This window comes from Gymnogyps californianus, chromosome 8 (assembly GCF_018139145.2).
Source record: "Gymnogyps californianus isolate 813 chromosome 8, ASM1813914v2, whole genome shotgun sequence".
Classification (NCBI taxonomy): domain Eukaryota; kingdom Metazoa; phylum Chordata; class Aves; order Accipitriformes; family Cathartidae; genus Gymnogyps; species Gymnogyps californianus.
The window spans coordinates 10,664,351-10,681,858 of NC_059478.1; the positions used below are offsets into that span (position 1 = coordinate 10,664,351).

Here is a 17,508-nt window from a genome sequence, read left to right on the forward strand (position 1 = left end):
GGAAGCCATGTTTTGTTGTTACCAGATGACTAGTAATTACCTGTAAAGTAGGGAAGAAGTGGACCACACCACCTAAATGTGAATGTACAGCCTTTGATTTGCTTTCACTCTAGAGACTGTATTTCATTTTACAATATAATGAAAAGGGCGTTGGGAAACACTGATCAGACAAATATTTTGGTGGTTGACTTTCACTTAGGGTGGATGCTACAAACAATTTGTTTAGGCTGTTCAGAAGACTGAGACAGAGTATGGTTCAGTTCATTAACAAACGAACTCTTGTAACATTTACACGATCATAATGCTATGCTTGTCTGAGAAAGCCACGCTGACCAGCAGAGTACTTGAGATTATACTCAGGTAGGCAAATGATAGGCCGCACCATTCTGTCCCTGAGCACATGCATTCACTGAATCATAGAATGGACCTCTGGAGGTCATCAGCCCTCCTGCTCAGTCAGGGTCACCTGGAGCAGGCTGTCCAGCACCATGTCTAGAGGGCTTTTGACTGTCTCTAAGGAAGGAGACTCCACAACCACCCTGGGTAACCTGTGCCAGTGCTCAGTAAAAAAGTGTTTCCTGAAATTCAGAAGGAATCTCCTGTGTTTCTGTCTGTGCCCATTACTTCTTGTCCTGGCACTGGGCACCACTGAAAAGAGCCTGGCTCTGTCTTCTCTGCACCCTCCCTTCAGGTATTTATATACATTGATGAGATCCCCCCTGAGCTCCCCTTCTTTAGGCTAACCAGCCTTCTTCAGGCCGTCCCTTCTTTAGAATCATAGAATAGTTTGGGTTGGAATGGACCTTTAAAGGTCATCTAGTCCAACCCCCTGTTAGACTAAACTGTTTAGGCAGAACAGTCCCAGCTCTCTCAGCCTTTCCTCATGTGAGAGATGCTCCAGTCTCTTAATCATCTTAATGGTGCTTTGTTGAACTCCATGTCTCTCTTATACTGGGGAGCCCACCGGTGCTGAGTAGAGGGGAAGGATCATCTTCCTCGACCTCCTGGCAACGCTCCTCCTGATGCAGCTCAGGACACCATTCACCTTCTTTGCCACAAGGGCACATTATTAGAATTAATGACTGGAATTGATAATTGATAGTTCAGTGAAGTTCAAGGATGAATTTTTTTTTTTTTTTCAGCCATAGGTCAAAATATCTGCCTGTATTCTTTCAGTTATAATGTGTAGCACAGTTATCTACGGCATCATTACAGAATCTAGAAGACGAAAGTACTTTTTTTCTGGACAAACAAGGTGTTATCAATTCCAGCAAGATCTGAGCCTTACTAGGTCACAGAGAGTAACTTGTAGGCATGGAAACTGGTCACAGCCACCGGCATGCAAAGGTAATTTACCTTCTAGTTTTATAAAACAGCCTATGAAGAATCCAGTTTTATTTACTGAAAAAAAACCCCTTCATTTTATGTAGGCACTAATGCATCTAATAGCATTTAGTGCACTAGAACACACTGTGCCTTTTCAGCTTTTCTTGTAAACGCATCTGAAAATACACTCTCACTTTGTGATTTGGAGCTATCAGCACACCCTATACGGCAACATCCTGGAAATAGACTCCCACCTCTCTGCTCTTCCTACACCCACGATGGTATGTCAAAGCTGAATGATATTAAATGTGGATATGGCATGTGAGTCTAGCAAACAGTCCCACTGCTTTTAAAGGGACTTCTGGCCAGACAGTGGTTCACAGCCTTGGGGTGTTTGTCCCATCATTGCGCTCAGAAATTTCACTTGCTTCCTACTGAGTCTTAAAGTAAGGACTGCAGTTTTCTCTTTTCTGTTCTTAGATGTGTATGAAAGTGTTTCTACCTCAAAACTAAAGGAGAAAAAGAAAAGAAATATTTGGGATTCCAATTCTGACCAGAAAAGAACAAAGGAAACACTCCTTTTTTCAATGTGAATGAAATGCAATTAAATCAATCTGAATGTATCATGTCTGCAACCAAGCATGAACAACAATAGCATCTGCAGCTTTATATGGCATCCATCTGTACACATCAACAAAATGATTCTAGTGATACTGGAAATACACTTGTATATTTCAAACATACTTAAAACATGCTGATAAACATGTAATTTACCTGCTCTGGTCCTGGATAAAATAACCAAGTCAAGGTGATCGCAAAGCAAAGAGCTCCTCGCTGGCATCAGTAAGCCTGTCAGATGGCCACCGAAATAACAGTCAAGAAAAGATCAAATCCTCCATCAAATTATCAGATGGAACTATTACCTCTAAAAATGCAAAAGCCTTTCCTCATTTCTCATGATTATAAAAAAAATTACAGCCACTATTTGGGTATAAATTTGAGATTATTTGAGTGATGCTGATTTTCTTGAAAACAGATATCCTTGCACCATCTGGGAAATGGAGACTGCCACCTCCATTTGATAATGGAAGTAAATATCACTGTCTTCTTGAAAGAATATAAACTGGCTTCAACAGTGGAATATGGATATCTATAGTTCTGTGAAATTAAGGAAAATAATATTGTCAGATAAAATGCTGGCCAACGGAGAGACCTACTAGTTAGGATGTTGAGGATGTGTATTCTATAAAATAAGATGTAAACAGAAATACAAATATAATAGAACTAGAAAGATACAAAAAAGATACTTACATTTTTAACATAAAGTGCCTTTCTATTGCAGCCCCCAAACCTCAACAAACCACCAAGGGAAAAGGTACATAATTTTATATAAAGAGCAGCTCTGTACCCTGATCACTGTTTTTACTGAGCAAGCATGCCAAGCGAGAAAGAGCTTCACAAGCTGTTTGTTGCGTCACAAGACAAATAATAAAGATTTTTAAAAAAAAATCATTACTGACAATGAATAAATGTTATTAAATCCATACTGTCTTTTTTAATTAAGCCATTAATATTTCATTATCGAAACTCATACTACCTTAATTTATTAAAAGATATAATCAAAAGTGATTATATTTTGCCTGTTTTCCTAAGAAGGAAGGAATTCTATTATGCACTAAGGTAAAAATATTGAGAGACAGGAATTGTTTGGATTATGATTTGGTAATCTAATTCTTAATTCTATTACCACAGAAGAAGAGATAAATAGCCTTTTTTTTTTTTTTTTTTACCTCTGCTGATTTGACATGCATCCTCACTAGATGCAGAGAAAACCAACACTAAGCTAGAACAAATTTCAAAGAATGCAAATGCTTTTGCTTACTGTGGGGCCCAAGGGTGCTTTCCCTATGAATGTTACATCCCCAGCACTGCATCGCTAAGGGCAGTGCCACAGCAAGACAGCTGCAGTAGCTCTCAATGAGCGTGGCCAAGCCTCTGAGGTCGTTTAGCCATCTCGTCATATCCCCCCCCCCCCCCCCGCCCCTTCCTCCGGATGTATGCGTAACGCTGGACATCGTCTGTGAGCAAAGGACAGGATGGGGTGGATTACAGAAATGAAGACAGCCTCTTGTTGATGAACATTGAGGCAAAGAATGCATCAAGTACTTCAACTTCATGTGGGGCTGCTGTCCCTAAATCACCTACCCCATTTAGTGACAGGCCACATTTTTCTTTTTTATTTTTTCAATGCTAGTGTAGTAAGAGAATATATTCTTCACCCTTGATGTCCCTTGCAAGTGTCACTCTAGGTAAGCTTCAGCTTTCCTAACACTATCCATACATGCCGAGTCAATGCCATGGACAGTTCAACTTGTTGCCTGTTTTTGCCTCAATCTCCTGTACATTTATTTCTTTTCTGCTTCAGAGATCTACGTGAAGTCCCTGATTAGTCAAGCCAGAGTCCTGGTAAACGTGTTTTTCCTCCTGAGCACCAGAATTGAATATTCTTGTGCTTGGAACATTCTGTCTTTCAAGACCTGTAAGATTTTCTGGACTCCTCTGTGACTCCCAAGCAGTCCCACCTACTAGTTTCCTAAATAAGCCAAAATCTGCTTTCCTAAGGTGCATGATTTGTACTCTGCTACTTGCTTTTCTCTCTCCCTTCTGAATCATGAACTCCATTAGCACATGGTCACCACACCCAAGGTTGCCATTGATTTTCACAATCCCAGACAGTTCTTCCTTGTTAGCGAGCAACAGATGGAGCTGTGCGCTGCGCAGAGTGGCCCATCCAGGACCTGGACCACGAAGCCATCCCTGCCTCCATCCAGAAATCCCCATTACTTGCATCCCAACATCTTGCCCTTCCAGAAAATGTCAGGGAGGCTCAAGTCCCCCATAAGAACTGGGTCTGTGATGTAGAGACTTCCTTGGGGCGTTCAAAGGAGACTGCACTCAGTTGCTCATCCTGATCAGGCAGTCAGGACACTCACCTCTGCCATGACCCCAGGGCAGTTTCCAGGCAAGCACACGGAGAAGCTAGGAGCAGACAAGGCCAAACACACTCTACTTGCTGATGATCAAAGTACCCGCGGGCTTTAATTCTTGTCTCAGTATGCCACCAAAGCCAGCCTATTTCAGGACACAATGGTTAATAAAAATAACAGTGACATCAATACAGAATGGATAAAATGCAAGCACAACCATTCGGATGGATAAAAGGTAAAGACATTTACAAAATGTAAAGACAGTTACAAAAATGGATAAAATGTGGATAAAATGTAAACACAATCATCCAATAATAAAAAGGATAACAATAACAAATTCCAAGACAGAACATTGGCTAAGCTGCAGACAAAGCACAGCGAAACGGGAAACGCCAGGAAAAATTGAGCTCAAATCACTGGATCGGTTGAGGGGTCTGTCATTTCCACAGCTGGGCTCCTTCATACCATTTCCATTTATCCAAACATCCCTGCAGCATAAAGAGAAAAAAGGGGAAAAGGCGTGAAGACCAAGCCTGACACGTGGCAGTGGTTCCTCAGAGCAGCAGACGGGCAATTTCAGCAAAGCTGCCTCCTACAGACCCCCGCCGTGTCCCCGGCACCGAGCACTCACATTCACATGTAGGATACTTAATCACTCCATCCAGGCACTGTGCTCTAAATTTCTCAGGGCGTGAAACTTTCTGGTACCATCGCTTGCATGCAAAAAAATATAATCCCCAGAGAGATAGGTGGAAGTGCGCGACCGGCTTGACGACTGTAGTTGAATATTGTTCCCTTCCATAGTCCTCTCATTCACTGTACAGTTCCCTGCAAAGAGTACTTCCATTATTTGCCTGTAGACCTCACACCGGACAACTGATGCTCTGAAACTGTTGGTACCAGCTGAGTGCCCAAAAGATTTATTCCCCTTTGCTGCTTCCCCTCCTGATTCTGACAGGGAAACACTGAGAGAGGAATCTGGGGAGAAGAGCAGGGTAATTGGGAAGAAAGCCTTCACACTTCCCACGTACAGCGCGAGGGCCCCCTGCCTCCTTGGCAGAAAAGGACTCTTTACGGCTGGCTCAGGTGGCCCTTCTGCTACTGTCCCCACCTGCATTAACACATGGTGCAGACAACGAAGGGCAAATGCCCATTTTGTACTCGTCGGTAACGATGCAGCAGTGAGGGTTTGGGGAAATTCTGGGATGAGGCAAGCGCAGGTTTCCTTACAGAGAAGCCTACGAAGGCCTGGGACAGGCAGCAGCTGCTGCCTCCACACGTGTCAGCGCATGGCACAACCAGAGAGAAGCTTGGAGGGCCAGGGGCACGAAGCAGGCACAGCCGTGGCTGCACAAGAGAACCAGGACACAAGCTTGCTGGGGGAAAGCCCTGCCTAAAGAGGCAGGCTTGGGGGAGTCTGCAAGGAAACCGTCTCCTGCCCTTCAGACCCGCCATGGTAAGGGAAACGGCATGGTTCGCTATCAGGGATTCACTTTCAGGGCACTGACAAGCTCTTTGGTCCCGCCTGCAAGTGGCCAGGCACTCGCAGCACAAGTAACCGCGGCATGAGCCCCTGAGAGCCCTTTCCCCAGCAGTCTTTCCAGCTCAGGCACGCCGGTCAACAGCTTCTTGGGGCACTGCCCCTCACCACCTGCAGCTTACGGGATGCTCCCACACCCTGGCTCCTCCCCGGGCGCTTCCCCAGGAAAGCTAAAGGCTTTCCCCTCGGCTTCAGCATTAAAAATGCAACAACACAGCGGCTAAGCAGTGGCCGAAGTGGAGATGACTTACTTCCCGGCCGAAGTGGAGATGACTTACTTCCCGGCTTGCACCTTGGATATTCTAACGTCCCCTGCACACACTGTGCTCTGAAGGGGGAAGATGCTGGGTCCTCCAAATAGCCTCTTTTACACCGGAATTCAATAAAGTCACCCGATCTGGCATACAGCTTTCTTCCTATGAGCCATTTCAGCTCAATATTGTTTCTGGCCATGTCTTCTTCAGATGCGGTACAGGCCACTTGAAAAAGGCAAGAAAAGAGCGTCATCACTTCATACAGACAGACCACAGGTGACTTTTTTCCCCCTAGAGCCCACAGAAGCTCTTTGCATCAAAACCCGCTTCCAGCTATTTGCTCTGACCCTCTGACTAGGAGTGGATCCAGCCACACCTAGACTCCTCTCTGAGAAGGAGTTTAGAAAGCAAGGGGGTCCTTTCTGAACCTCGTGACTCAACGGGAGGGTCTCCCCGACAGTTTTGTCTGACCGTGTCCTCTATGCAGTAACTAATCAAGCGTACCTTGGCATCGAATCCTGTTAAACCACTGTGGCATTTACCATTGAGCTTTGTTAACTCACTACTTAATAAAGTACATTGTCGCTTCTCTCTGACGAGTGAAGTGCCCGACTCCATCCGTGTCACCTCCCCGCTCACAGCCTGCTGACAGCAGGAGCGTCCCCAACTCGGGAGCACTCGGGAGCCCTGCACAGTGATGGAGATCCCCTCACGCAGCGGGCTTCAGCCCAACTCCCCTCCTCCCGAACCCGCTGTGGTGGCGAGAGACAGCAGGCAGCAGAGGGGACTACAGGAGCTAACTTCAAGAGGAAACTCCTTCTGGACAAAGAAGGACTCGTTGCTGTTCTGCCCTGCCGGCATCGCAGCCCCAGCACAAGTGCTGCTGCACAGGCGATGCCCTCAGGAGCTGAGAAGACGACAACAGGAGCAGTCACACGGCCTTTGGCCACACAGCACGTGCTTCAACCTACCTAGGCAAACTGGGGGGCTTGTCCACTGCCCGTCAGTACAGGTGATATACTGAGATCCTTCGAGGACGTAGAGACTCGGGCATTTGTATTCCAGAGTTGTACCTTGCTGATATTCTTGCATGGGGAAGGAAAGAAGGTCTCCGTTTTCAATAACTGGAGGCGGGCCACATTTCCCCCCTTTCCCTGGAAGAAAATTCCCAATCAGAGAGAAAGCCACGAGAGTTTAATTGCAGCGGAGACCCGGCCACAAATACTGCCGGAGAGCACGTTGGCACTACTCTGAGAGACCCAGAGGAAAGCGGAGAGAAAACCAAATACGTGGCAGGTGAAAAAGAGCAGGAGTTTCTCATTTCTCCAGTGCTGGGACTCACGACTGCCAGTTCACCCCATTTGTCCACAGCTGAAGTGCTTGCAGCTGTCTGCAGGACTTCCTCCGTCCTGCATAGCGGTGTAGCGTTTGGCACAGCTCTTTCTGCAGAAGAGCCTGACACCCACCTCCTCCCTGCGCTGCCTGAGCGGTGAGAAAAGTGGGTCCGATTGCAAACAGTAACCAGTGTCACTGAACTGCACCACTGCAACCACTAACGGGATAGCCCTTGGGCTCTGTGGCCCACTTACGGCCACTGGGGAGTTCCCACATGCCAATCCTGAAGCACTGCTGCCTCACGGATTTTTATACCTATTCAAGCACCACACTGCTGCCAAGTCTGGCCTTCCAACGGACCGTGCACTGGGAAATCTTCAGAGAAGACCCAGGTCCCTTGGTACCAGCAGTGAGCCTCTCTGCACTTGGCATTGTGGTCTGGAGCCACAATATGGAGCCTGGTCTTAATTCATCTGCTGCTTCTGCGCCCCTTTCAACTCCCAGCTGGGTGGTGTTTGAGTCAACTGCTGCTGCATTGGTTCACGTGCTGAAACTTTCTGTGTGTCTAACGAAAACAAATGGGATTATTGAGTGCGCTCATGAAATCCCAGGAGGCACCAACACACAGTACCTAGGTATCGGCTCACGCATCAAATTCTACCCCCAGTTGATTTAACAGTTGATTTGACTCCATGGCATTCAATATAGCAGTGCATCATCTGCGTTATCTGGACGCCAACTAGCAGGGAAGCTGTGGGCTCTGTTCTCCAACACTGGCGGCAAAATTTCTCACTCTCTTCTCATCAGGCAGGCACCAAAAGTAGATTCTAAGGAGTCCAAGGGCTGCGTCTCAAAATTAGACCTGGCCAGCAACTGCTCTCAGCCTCAGGGTGGTTTTCCAGACGTGGCCCTCTCGAGTGAAGCCACCTGGGTCACTCAGCTGCTAAACGCATCTGAATAGGTACCTGGGAAAATGGCTTTTTCCTGAGTGTGCCAGATGATAGGTTGCGTTTGCGCACAGTCACGGGACTGAAATTTGGAGAAGTAAATGCCACTGAGTCAGCTTCATGACCGTCTCGCTGACAGGCGACTGTATGAAGAGAGAGAGAAATTACCTTTGCACTTTGGCAGCTCTGTCCAGGTCCCGTTCTGACACGCTACGGTGGCAGTCCCGGTCATCTCAAAACCTTGCCAGCACTGATAGCGAGCACTCTCCCCAGGCAAATACCTTGACTTTTTAACACCTTGAACTTTGCCACCAGCAATTTCTGGAGGAGGTTCACACGTCACATCTGAAAAGAGACACTGCTGCAGTCACGTTCGCAGTCATTGAGGTGTTCCCCTATACAACCGACAACAGTTAAAGGAATCAACCTTGTTACAATTTCTGTCCAGATTTTCTGCCTCAGGTGGGTCACAGCTCCACGAGTTCACCATGGAGAAAGCAATCAGGCGTGACAGGGGCAGCAGAACACTCTCTCTCTGGGACTCTCAGGAGACAGCAGGGCCAATGAGAGCTTCTAGAAAAAGCCAGCGTTTCTGTAGCTACACCTTACGGCACAAGAAGCCACACCAGCCTTCCTGCGTGCCCGTGTCCCTGCCCAGGGAGCCCTGGCACTCCTGGAAATCACAGGGGTGGCAGCCAAGCTGGCGCTCTGCTGAACCGCAGAGCTCTGGAGGTGCTGGTCAGCCTGCACTGCTCAGGGATAAAGGCAGTCAGCGCCATGGAGGTGTGTGAAAGCCAAGTAGCACTTGTTCACCCTGCAGCCACAGATTTGGGCAGGGGACGGGAGCACAGCTCCTGACAGTTCCTTGTCACAGGAACGCTCTTCCCGCTTCCATCTGCATCGGTCAGAGCGGAGCCCTGGAGAAGAACTGCTGTTTCTCTCCCCTCCTGCTTCCTCCATTCAGATACTCCCTGACAGGCTGGAACAGCACAGAGGAGCCCTTACGTGTCTGTCTAGGGAAGGTCGCTGAAGTGGCGGACTCTGGGGAAATACCAGTATCATACAGGAGAAGGACAGAGCAGCACATTTTAGGCCCTGCTTCCTCACGACGTTTTTTGCTGTGGATGAAAATATCCCCAGTATTTCTAGAAGCATCAAGCTAAATTAAAGTGCTGTGCAAGGAAGCAATAGCAAGTACAAAGTGGGGGTACACAAAGAAAACAGAAGTAAAAAAGGTAAAGTCTCTAGAGCGCTTAGGTAAACAAACCGTCCCCTCTATGCTAACAGGCAAGATGAAAGCACAGGTTCCCACCTCTGCAAACTGGTGCTTGTGACCATTCTCCATTCGTACAAGTGACATAGTTTCCACCCATCAGCTGAAAATTGCTTTCACATTCATACTGGACTCTGGCACCAGGCAGATACACCAATTCTCTCATTGAGTTCTAGCAGTATAAGCCAAGATAAAAAGTCTTCGTAAAACATCTTTTATGAAGAAATTATGTCTGGAACAATTTTCTGAACCCGGGTGGCATCTCTATGCAACTTATCCACTCCGGCATCTACATACTCGCCAAGCATGAAAGAGTACTTTCACAAGAAGTGGAGAGAAACAGGTAACTGCAGGACTTATTTTTCTCCTCAGATACAGGTATCTACAACTGATCAGATGTACTGTGCATCTGAAATGCAAATTTTTCTTTTGGTTTAAGTAAAAAGGAAGGGAGACATTCTCCCACATTGTGCACCTTTAATTTTGGTGACTTCCGCTCTGCACTAGATTTACAGACACCCTTGCCATCAGCAAGTGTATTTGTGGTGGGAAGACCAAGTGCCCATTGAATAAACCATCTCTGATAGTACAGGCAGATGCAGTTCATGTACGTGAACGACTGCAAAATTACACGCAAGATGTGTTTGACAGATCAAAATTATTCAAGCATGGTGCATATTTACCAGCGATACATGAAGGAAGCTTGATACGCCCATCAAAACACTGCCTGATAGGAGAGCCTGTGGGTTTAAATCCTGTCACGCACATAAATTTCTGCCACCGACCACTTTGAATCAAAAATGTGTGTCTTTGTCCACTGGAGGGAAGTAGGTTTCGGGCTTCCAGTTCCTCTTTTCTAATTGTACATGGTGCTAGGGGAAACAAGAAAAATTGAAAATGGTGGAGCACGAATCTTCGGTGGCTTTTAGCATGTGAAGCACATCCTCAGCAAAGATAGTGCAAAACCAGCTTGGTTCTCACTTAGCAGTGATTTTTAAAAGTAAAATACAGACAACTTAAACACTTGATCTCTATCACAATTAATTCAGGATGTTTAGTTTTAGGTAGTTCATCAATGATATGGCACAACTTCCAGGCATATTCTTATTCACATGTATAAAAGACAACTTTATAGACTTCGTGAACAGCAGTGATGATCTCAAGAGGTACTGATTTCAGGAGATTGTAGTCCTTGAAATAATTAATTAATGAAATCAGTGGGAGTCAGTCTAATTTTATCCCTGTTATGTTTCCATTACCTAGGATTAAAAATGAATTTTATAAGACTCTTCACAAAGAGCTCTAAGGAGGAAATTGAAGACAGCAAGGCAGCTTACCACAACAGCACTCCTCCCACATATGAGGGACAGTTAGGAAACTACATGAAAGGATGTCTTAGGAAATGTAATCACTGGGGGAAAGAGGCTGACACCATTGTCAGTACCTGTACCTTGTTGCACAAGTTCTTGGAAGTACAGACAAAATGTTTGTCTGCTTGTAACCTTCCAGACAGCTCCAAAACTCTCACAATAAAAAACATGATTGAGTGTAAATGATTTGGGGACACTAAAGCCCAAGATCCAAGATGCGTTGAATCCAGGGATTAATTTTGGTCCATTACAGACTTGGTCATCAAGCAACAAATGTAAACCCAATTATGAAACTCCTACTTTAAGAATGATTAGAATTGTCTACCAGTACAAAGTCAACCAGCAATAAAACTTACACTTACCCAAACATTGTGGCGGTCCAGGTAGCCAGATTTTTTCATGGCATGTTACCCATTCTGATCCTGATAAAGTGTATCCAGGGTTGCACACATACTGCACTGTGTCACTTTCCTTATATCCTGATTTATACCCACTAACAATTTCTCCAAAGTCAACGAGAGGTGGGTCTTCACAGGCTGCTCCTGCAGAAGCTGTGCACAGATTCCTGTTATTTGACTGCAAACTGCCATTTTCTTCTCCTGATTTATCCCTACTAGCAGTTTCTTCAAGGTCAATGATGGATGGGTGTTTGCATGCTATTCCAGCAGAAACCCTGCACAAGTTCTTGTTAATTGATAGATAAAGGACAGTACTGACAGCTGCAAATAATGGCACTACACAGGAGTTAAATAATGTTCCGATGACCTACATCCCTCTATCTGGGAATATACTGTACTAATAAAGAGCACTATCTCCTTGCTCTAAGAAATTGTCATCATCTTTGCTGTTTTCACAGTCTTTGCATTGAAAAAAGTTACTAAACTAAAAACACTTTAATTGAAAATATAAATAAACTTCTGAATTTCTCAGAGTACATTTTCTGTTTTCCAGCATTATAATGGAATAAAGTTTTACACATGCAGTCACAATTCTCAATTTTCTTTATATATTCAAATAAATCCATTTGTCCCAGATTCCTAGAATTAGTTCCACCATTTTAAAATGAAAGAAGTTAGATCATTTTTTGAGAGTATAAGGTATATACAAGAAAGCACTTTTAAAGGCAGAGGGGGAGAATAATCTTGATGTGATGAATAGATTTAAATGGATCAATCACAGAGTTTAAAACTGCTTATTTTAATAAAGGTATATATTCAGTGAAGATCTCCTTCAGGCAGCATGTTTTTTGTATCATACAACTTATTGAAATAACAAAGTACCTGTATTTTTGAAGAGTTGTATAATGTTTTAAAATCAAATCAGTATTCTTCATTTTTAATAGTATGTATTCAGAATAATAGTAGCTAAATTGAAATACGAAAGGAATTTATATGGATTAATGTATTTTAAGTGAGTTATGGCTTGTAATAAGTTAGGTTCTTCATGAGAGTCATTAAGTTCAGGCACAAGGCAAAGAAACAAGCTCATACAAGAAAACAGAAAGCAAGTATTCTCAAACGCATAGTTCTAAATTATAACTCTCATTCCAAACTTCTGAAAGGAATTCTATAAAACATAAACAGTTGTCCTGGTTTTAGGTGGGGTAGTTAATTTTCTTCCTAGTAGCTGGTACAGTGCTGTGTTTTGGATTTAGTGTGAGAATGATGTTGATAACACACTGATGTTTTAGTTGTTGCTAAGTAGCGCTTATCTTAAGCCAAGGACTTTTCAGTTTCCCATGCTCTGCCAGCAAGCAGGTGTGCAAGAAGCTGGGAGGGAGCAGAGCCGGGGCAGCTGACCTGAACTAGCCAAAGGGTATTCCATACCATGGAACATCATGCCCAGTATATAAACTGGGGGGAGTTGGCCGGGAGGGGCAGATCACAGCTCTGGCATCGGTCAGCGGGTGGTGAGCAATTGCATTGTGCATCACTTGTCTTTTCTTGGGTATTATTTCCTTTTTTTTTTGTTATATTCCTTTTCATTACAATTATTATTATTATATTATTAGTTAGTTAGTAAGGTATTTTATTTTACTTTAGTTATTAAACTGTTCTTATCTCAACCCACAAGTTTTACTGTTTTTTTTTCCCTCCTCCTCCCCACCCCACTGGGAGGGGGGAGGGGGAAGCAGCTGCGTGGTACTTAGTTGCTGGCTGGGGTTAAACCACGACAACGGTATAGTTTAATTTTTTTTGCCCAGTTCATTTTTCTTGTCACCAGCTACATCAGTTAAAAGCATAGATTTCCATTTAGTAACTTACCTTTACATGTAGTACAGCCCATCCACAGCAGGAATACTATGGTGTGGCTCAGCGGTGTCATTTCCAAGCTTTAGAAGTTACAGATGTCCTCTGCAACAGAGTTGCTATTTTCTGTACTCCAAATTGCATGTACTTGTAGTCACTCCCATGATTCCGGAAGCTGTCCTTGCAATCTCCTCCCCTAATTTTCTTGCAACACAGCAGTAGATCTGTACCGATAAGTAACGCAATTGTTGCAAAAAGGCTTCAATACTTTTTTCAGAAAACTTTTCAGACTGAACTTGACACAGAAGCATTATGAAATCCATGACCAAAAACTCACATTGTGTTTATAACACACAATAGAGTGCGCTTAGCTTTTCAAACTTAAAATTTTGTTATGGGCAAAACCACCTTATATGTGGAGCCCATAATTTATTATCAGTCTGCTTAAAATCTTAACAGCCTAATAAAAATACTAAGTTATTGTTAGTCCACTTCCAATAATGCTAACATTCATAGTCCAAATTAATGCAAGAAAGCCTCAGTAATGCAATTTTTTTTTAAAAAAGTGTTTTACAGAAAAAACTGTCCTAGTACCTAACCACTTCCTCTGGTGTTACACTCATCCTTCCCCTGCTCCTCTGGTTGACAGCACCAGTCCTTCTCAAGGAGGCTAGTGAGACAGGAGGGGAATGCCACAGTGAACCATTAGCGTACAAAGGTTTTTGTTGGGAAGAGTTCAATGCAAGTAGCAGGGGTCCCTTCCTCCTAAGTACTGAGGTCTCCTTTTGTTTACATGCATGTATTTTCTTAATACGGTCCACTTTTTTCGATCCCAGTTATTCAGCGTCTCTTCGCTAAAATTGGATTTACCTGGACAAGACCAAGCTGCACTTCTGCTGGGGCTGCTGCTTGACCACTGTGGTTTGTTTTTACAGTCTTTGACCTCTGTTCACCTTCATGTCATCCCACATTCTCCTTTCCCACACCACATTTTAGTCTGGCGTCGTAGATAGCTCAATAACTGCTTGTTACCAGTATGAATTAGAGCTAAACTAAAACACGCTTAGGCAGCCAATGGGATGATGGCTAAACAACTGTTATCACAGCTAAACAAGCGAAAATCAGCTCAAGACAAACCCAGGCAAGCACAGAGATCCTGCATTGTCAAGTCCATGCAGAGCCTCTGTTCTTTTGTTAGCAATGGCAAAAATCATATTTATTGGGCTACACCAGCAGGACAACTTTGACTGAACTGAGCTCCATCCTCACGTGACAATACTAAGATTATTTTCAAGATTATTGTCTGTGGAGTTTCTTACACAATCTTCTTTTTTAGGACATTATCATTTTTTTCTTCCAATGCACTTGCTGCTAGGAACTATTGTGAAATACAGGATTAACTAACATAGCAATCGACTGAGTTGTTTTTCTCCCTTCAAAAACACACACGGCATTGTTTTGTTTGCTGAATGATAACATCCATCTGAGGACCAACAGATATTGCTATTACTATATACACTAAATGAATTTCATCATCATGGATAGGCCACTTCATACAACTGGCAGCACCTTGCAGAAAGGCTTTTTTCTAAAAGTTCACAAAAGTCTCAGTGACAGATATCCAATATTAACACCCGTTATAACCATTTTTTTAACAAACTAAGCACATTCCTTAGAGAAAACCAGGAATATAAATATGTGACTAATATTTCTAGAGGCACGTAACATTTATTTGTATCTTAGATTCTTACATACTAGTCCAACATGACCCTAAGCACTAACTGCCGTTTATGGAGTCCTGGCAGGTTTGCAATATAAAACAATGAACCCCACAAACAGTATATGACAAAGCTTTCTGGATTTCACCCTGAGCCCAATCTTTCTGGCTCACTTCTTCCTCACCTTCTAATCCTCCTGTGCTTCAGAAAGACTAGTCTCTCACTCAGGAATTTTTCCTTTTAGTATAGCACTAAGAAGGAAAAAAAGGTGAACTGAAAGAAAATTAATTTCCGCCTTATCCGCCACCATTCCTGCCCCTTTTTATAGGTCGTTAACTTTTATAGATCTGTATAGGTCACTAACTTTTGGCCTCATTTGTAACTCAGTCACTGGAAAACAACTGAGTTACCTTATCTAAATAGCAATTGCCGATCAGGCAGCCGTTTCCAGTAAGTCATCTCCAAAATGGTTGCATAATTTTTATTACACGACATGTAGATTTCTTTCTTTCTTTTTATAAAAAAGACAAAAGAAAGCGTTCTTTCTATTCAAGACCATGTTTCCTTATATTCACCTGAGAAAATACAGACACTGTTTAAAAGATCTGATCTCCACACCAAGGTAGAAGAGGACTATACTCGCTGTGTACAATCACTTTCACTTTGCCTTAATAAAGGAGGATGCTCAGCAAGACCAGCCTTCTGCAGTAGTGCCATGGGCTGAAGCCTACCTGAAAGCATTGCTCAGATAAGCGGGAACCTGACTGCCTTTGCCCAGCTCTGACTAGGTGACTCTGATATGAGCTGGGTAACAAAGAAGCAGCGGACAAACTTTGCTCTTTCACATTTGCCAGCCGCACACATTTTGTAACATGCTGGGGGTGGGAGACCAGAGGTTCACAGAGATTCTGGTGACAATCTTTAATTGGACTCACAGGCAGATAAAATCAAGTAGCTTGGGTCTACATAATTAGAGAGGTCACTAGCAGGTTATGCTGACAATCTAATTCATAGTGAAAACAATAGCTTCTCAGGACAAGGGAAAGGGAATTCCATACACAAATGTCCAGCACTGCGTAGGAGACTGAGCCCACTGTGTATAGGGGCAACCAGAAGCCAGCACCTGACACATTGACTGGTTGGAGTGAGTGGCCCGTTCTCCTGGGACCATGGTGTTGGTTTAACATGGACCAGAAGAGCAGGGCCTTTGATTCATTGGTGCCATAGAACAGAAAGCTTACAGCAGAAATTACTATCCTCTTGCTCTACCAAAGCTAGTGCTTAGTAAAAAAAAAAAATCTAAATTATATGCCACTGAGTGCTGTGGTACTGCTCTTGTGTCCACTCTACCCAAATTTCCCCAAGACAACTACCTTCCCCTTCTGATATCAGATATTTTATTGGAGGCCTGTGACAGCTGACTGACTTTAAAACCCAGCGATTTCACGTCAGGACTTCAGAAAGTAAATCACTACTTATTAAAACATAGGAAATTGCTCTGAATTCTACTTCCAACAAGTGTTCTGGAGACTGACTTTGAATCCCTTTCCCTCCATTTTCCCCAGTTCTGCTCTTTAAAGAGAAGGCTCTTTTTACATTTATCAAATATGCTTCATCCAGAGCTCCTCGAAGGCAACAGGTCTGGGCAACAGACCCACCAGCTTCACTACATGAAACATTTTAGAGCCAATATAAAGTTGTTGAAACTTCACCGGGACACAGGTTCACCTTGGTTAAAATGTGCCAGTCAGAATCAGCACACACAGCACTCAAAACTTTGACTGTTAACAGGAGTTGCCCTGATCTGTGAGTTTATATCCAGACAAAAGTCAGTTTTCCTCTATTAAGCAACATGGAGGCAAGAACTTAACTGGAAAACAGAAGCTACAATCGGTAAATAAATCTGAATGCCTTTTTGGCTGATGTTTGCAAAACATGCATAAGCGCAAAGTTGTTATGCAAGAGGAAAGGCCTCTCTGTCACAACAGAACAACAGTTTTAAACTGAAAGAGGGTAGATTTAGGTCAGATACAAGGAAAAAATTTTTTACAATGAGAGCGGTGAGGAACTGGAACAGGTTGCCCAGAGAAGTTGTGGTTGCCCCATCCCTGGAAGTGTTCAAGGTCAGGTTGGACAGGACTTCGAGCAACCTTACCTAGTGAAAGATGTCCCTGTCCATGGCAGGGGGGTTGGACTAGATGATTGTTAAAGGTCCCTTCCAACCCAAACTATTCTATGATAACAAATAAAAGGCTGATCTTGAAAAAATTTGCACAAGACAAACTTGGTGCAGAAATGTTATATCATCTACCTACTCCCAAGCCAGCACTATCACCGTGAAATGACAGGGCTGAGATCTATAGCCATTATGATGCTATTGGAAGGCTCTGCTACACAAGGAAAGGCACCAACAGAAACATAAAATAATTATTTTTATCATGCCTCACACAACCAAAAAAATCCCCCATTCTTTTCCGAATGTTTCTTAAGAGAAGGCTGGGAGGAGACC

General features: G+C 43.8%; 1 protein-coding gene across 1 annotated transcript; it reads right to left on the minus strand.

Moving 5' to 3' along the window:
- Positions 1–5,046: 5,046 nt before the first annotated feature.
- LOC127019075 (complement factor H-related protein 1-like) lies at positions 5,047–13,372 on the minus strand (the record flags this gene model as incomplete). Its single annotated transcript, XM_050900989.1, has 7 exons — positions 13,297–13,372; positions 11,395–11,583; positions 10,346–10,534; positions 8,558–8,734; positions 7,079–7,261; positions 6,105–6,332; positions 5,047–5,141 (listed from the first exon to the last, which is right to left on the minus strand). Coding segments are annotated over exons 1-7 (1,122 nt in total), but the record flags the coding sequence as incomplete, so codon positions are not given.
- Positions 13,373–17,508: the final 4,136 nt, after the last annotated feature.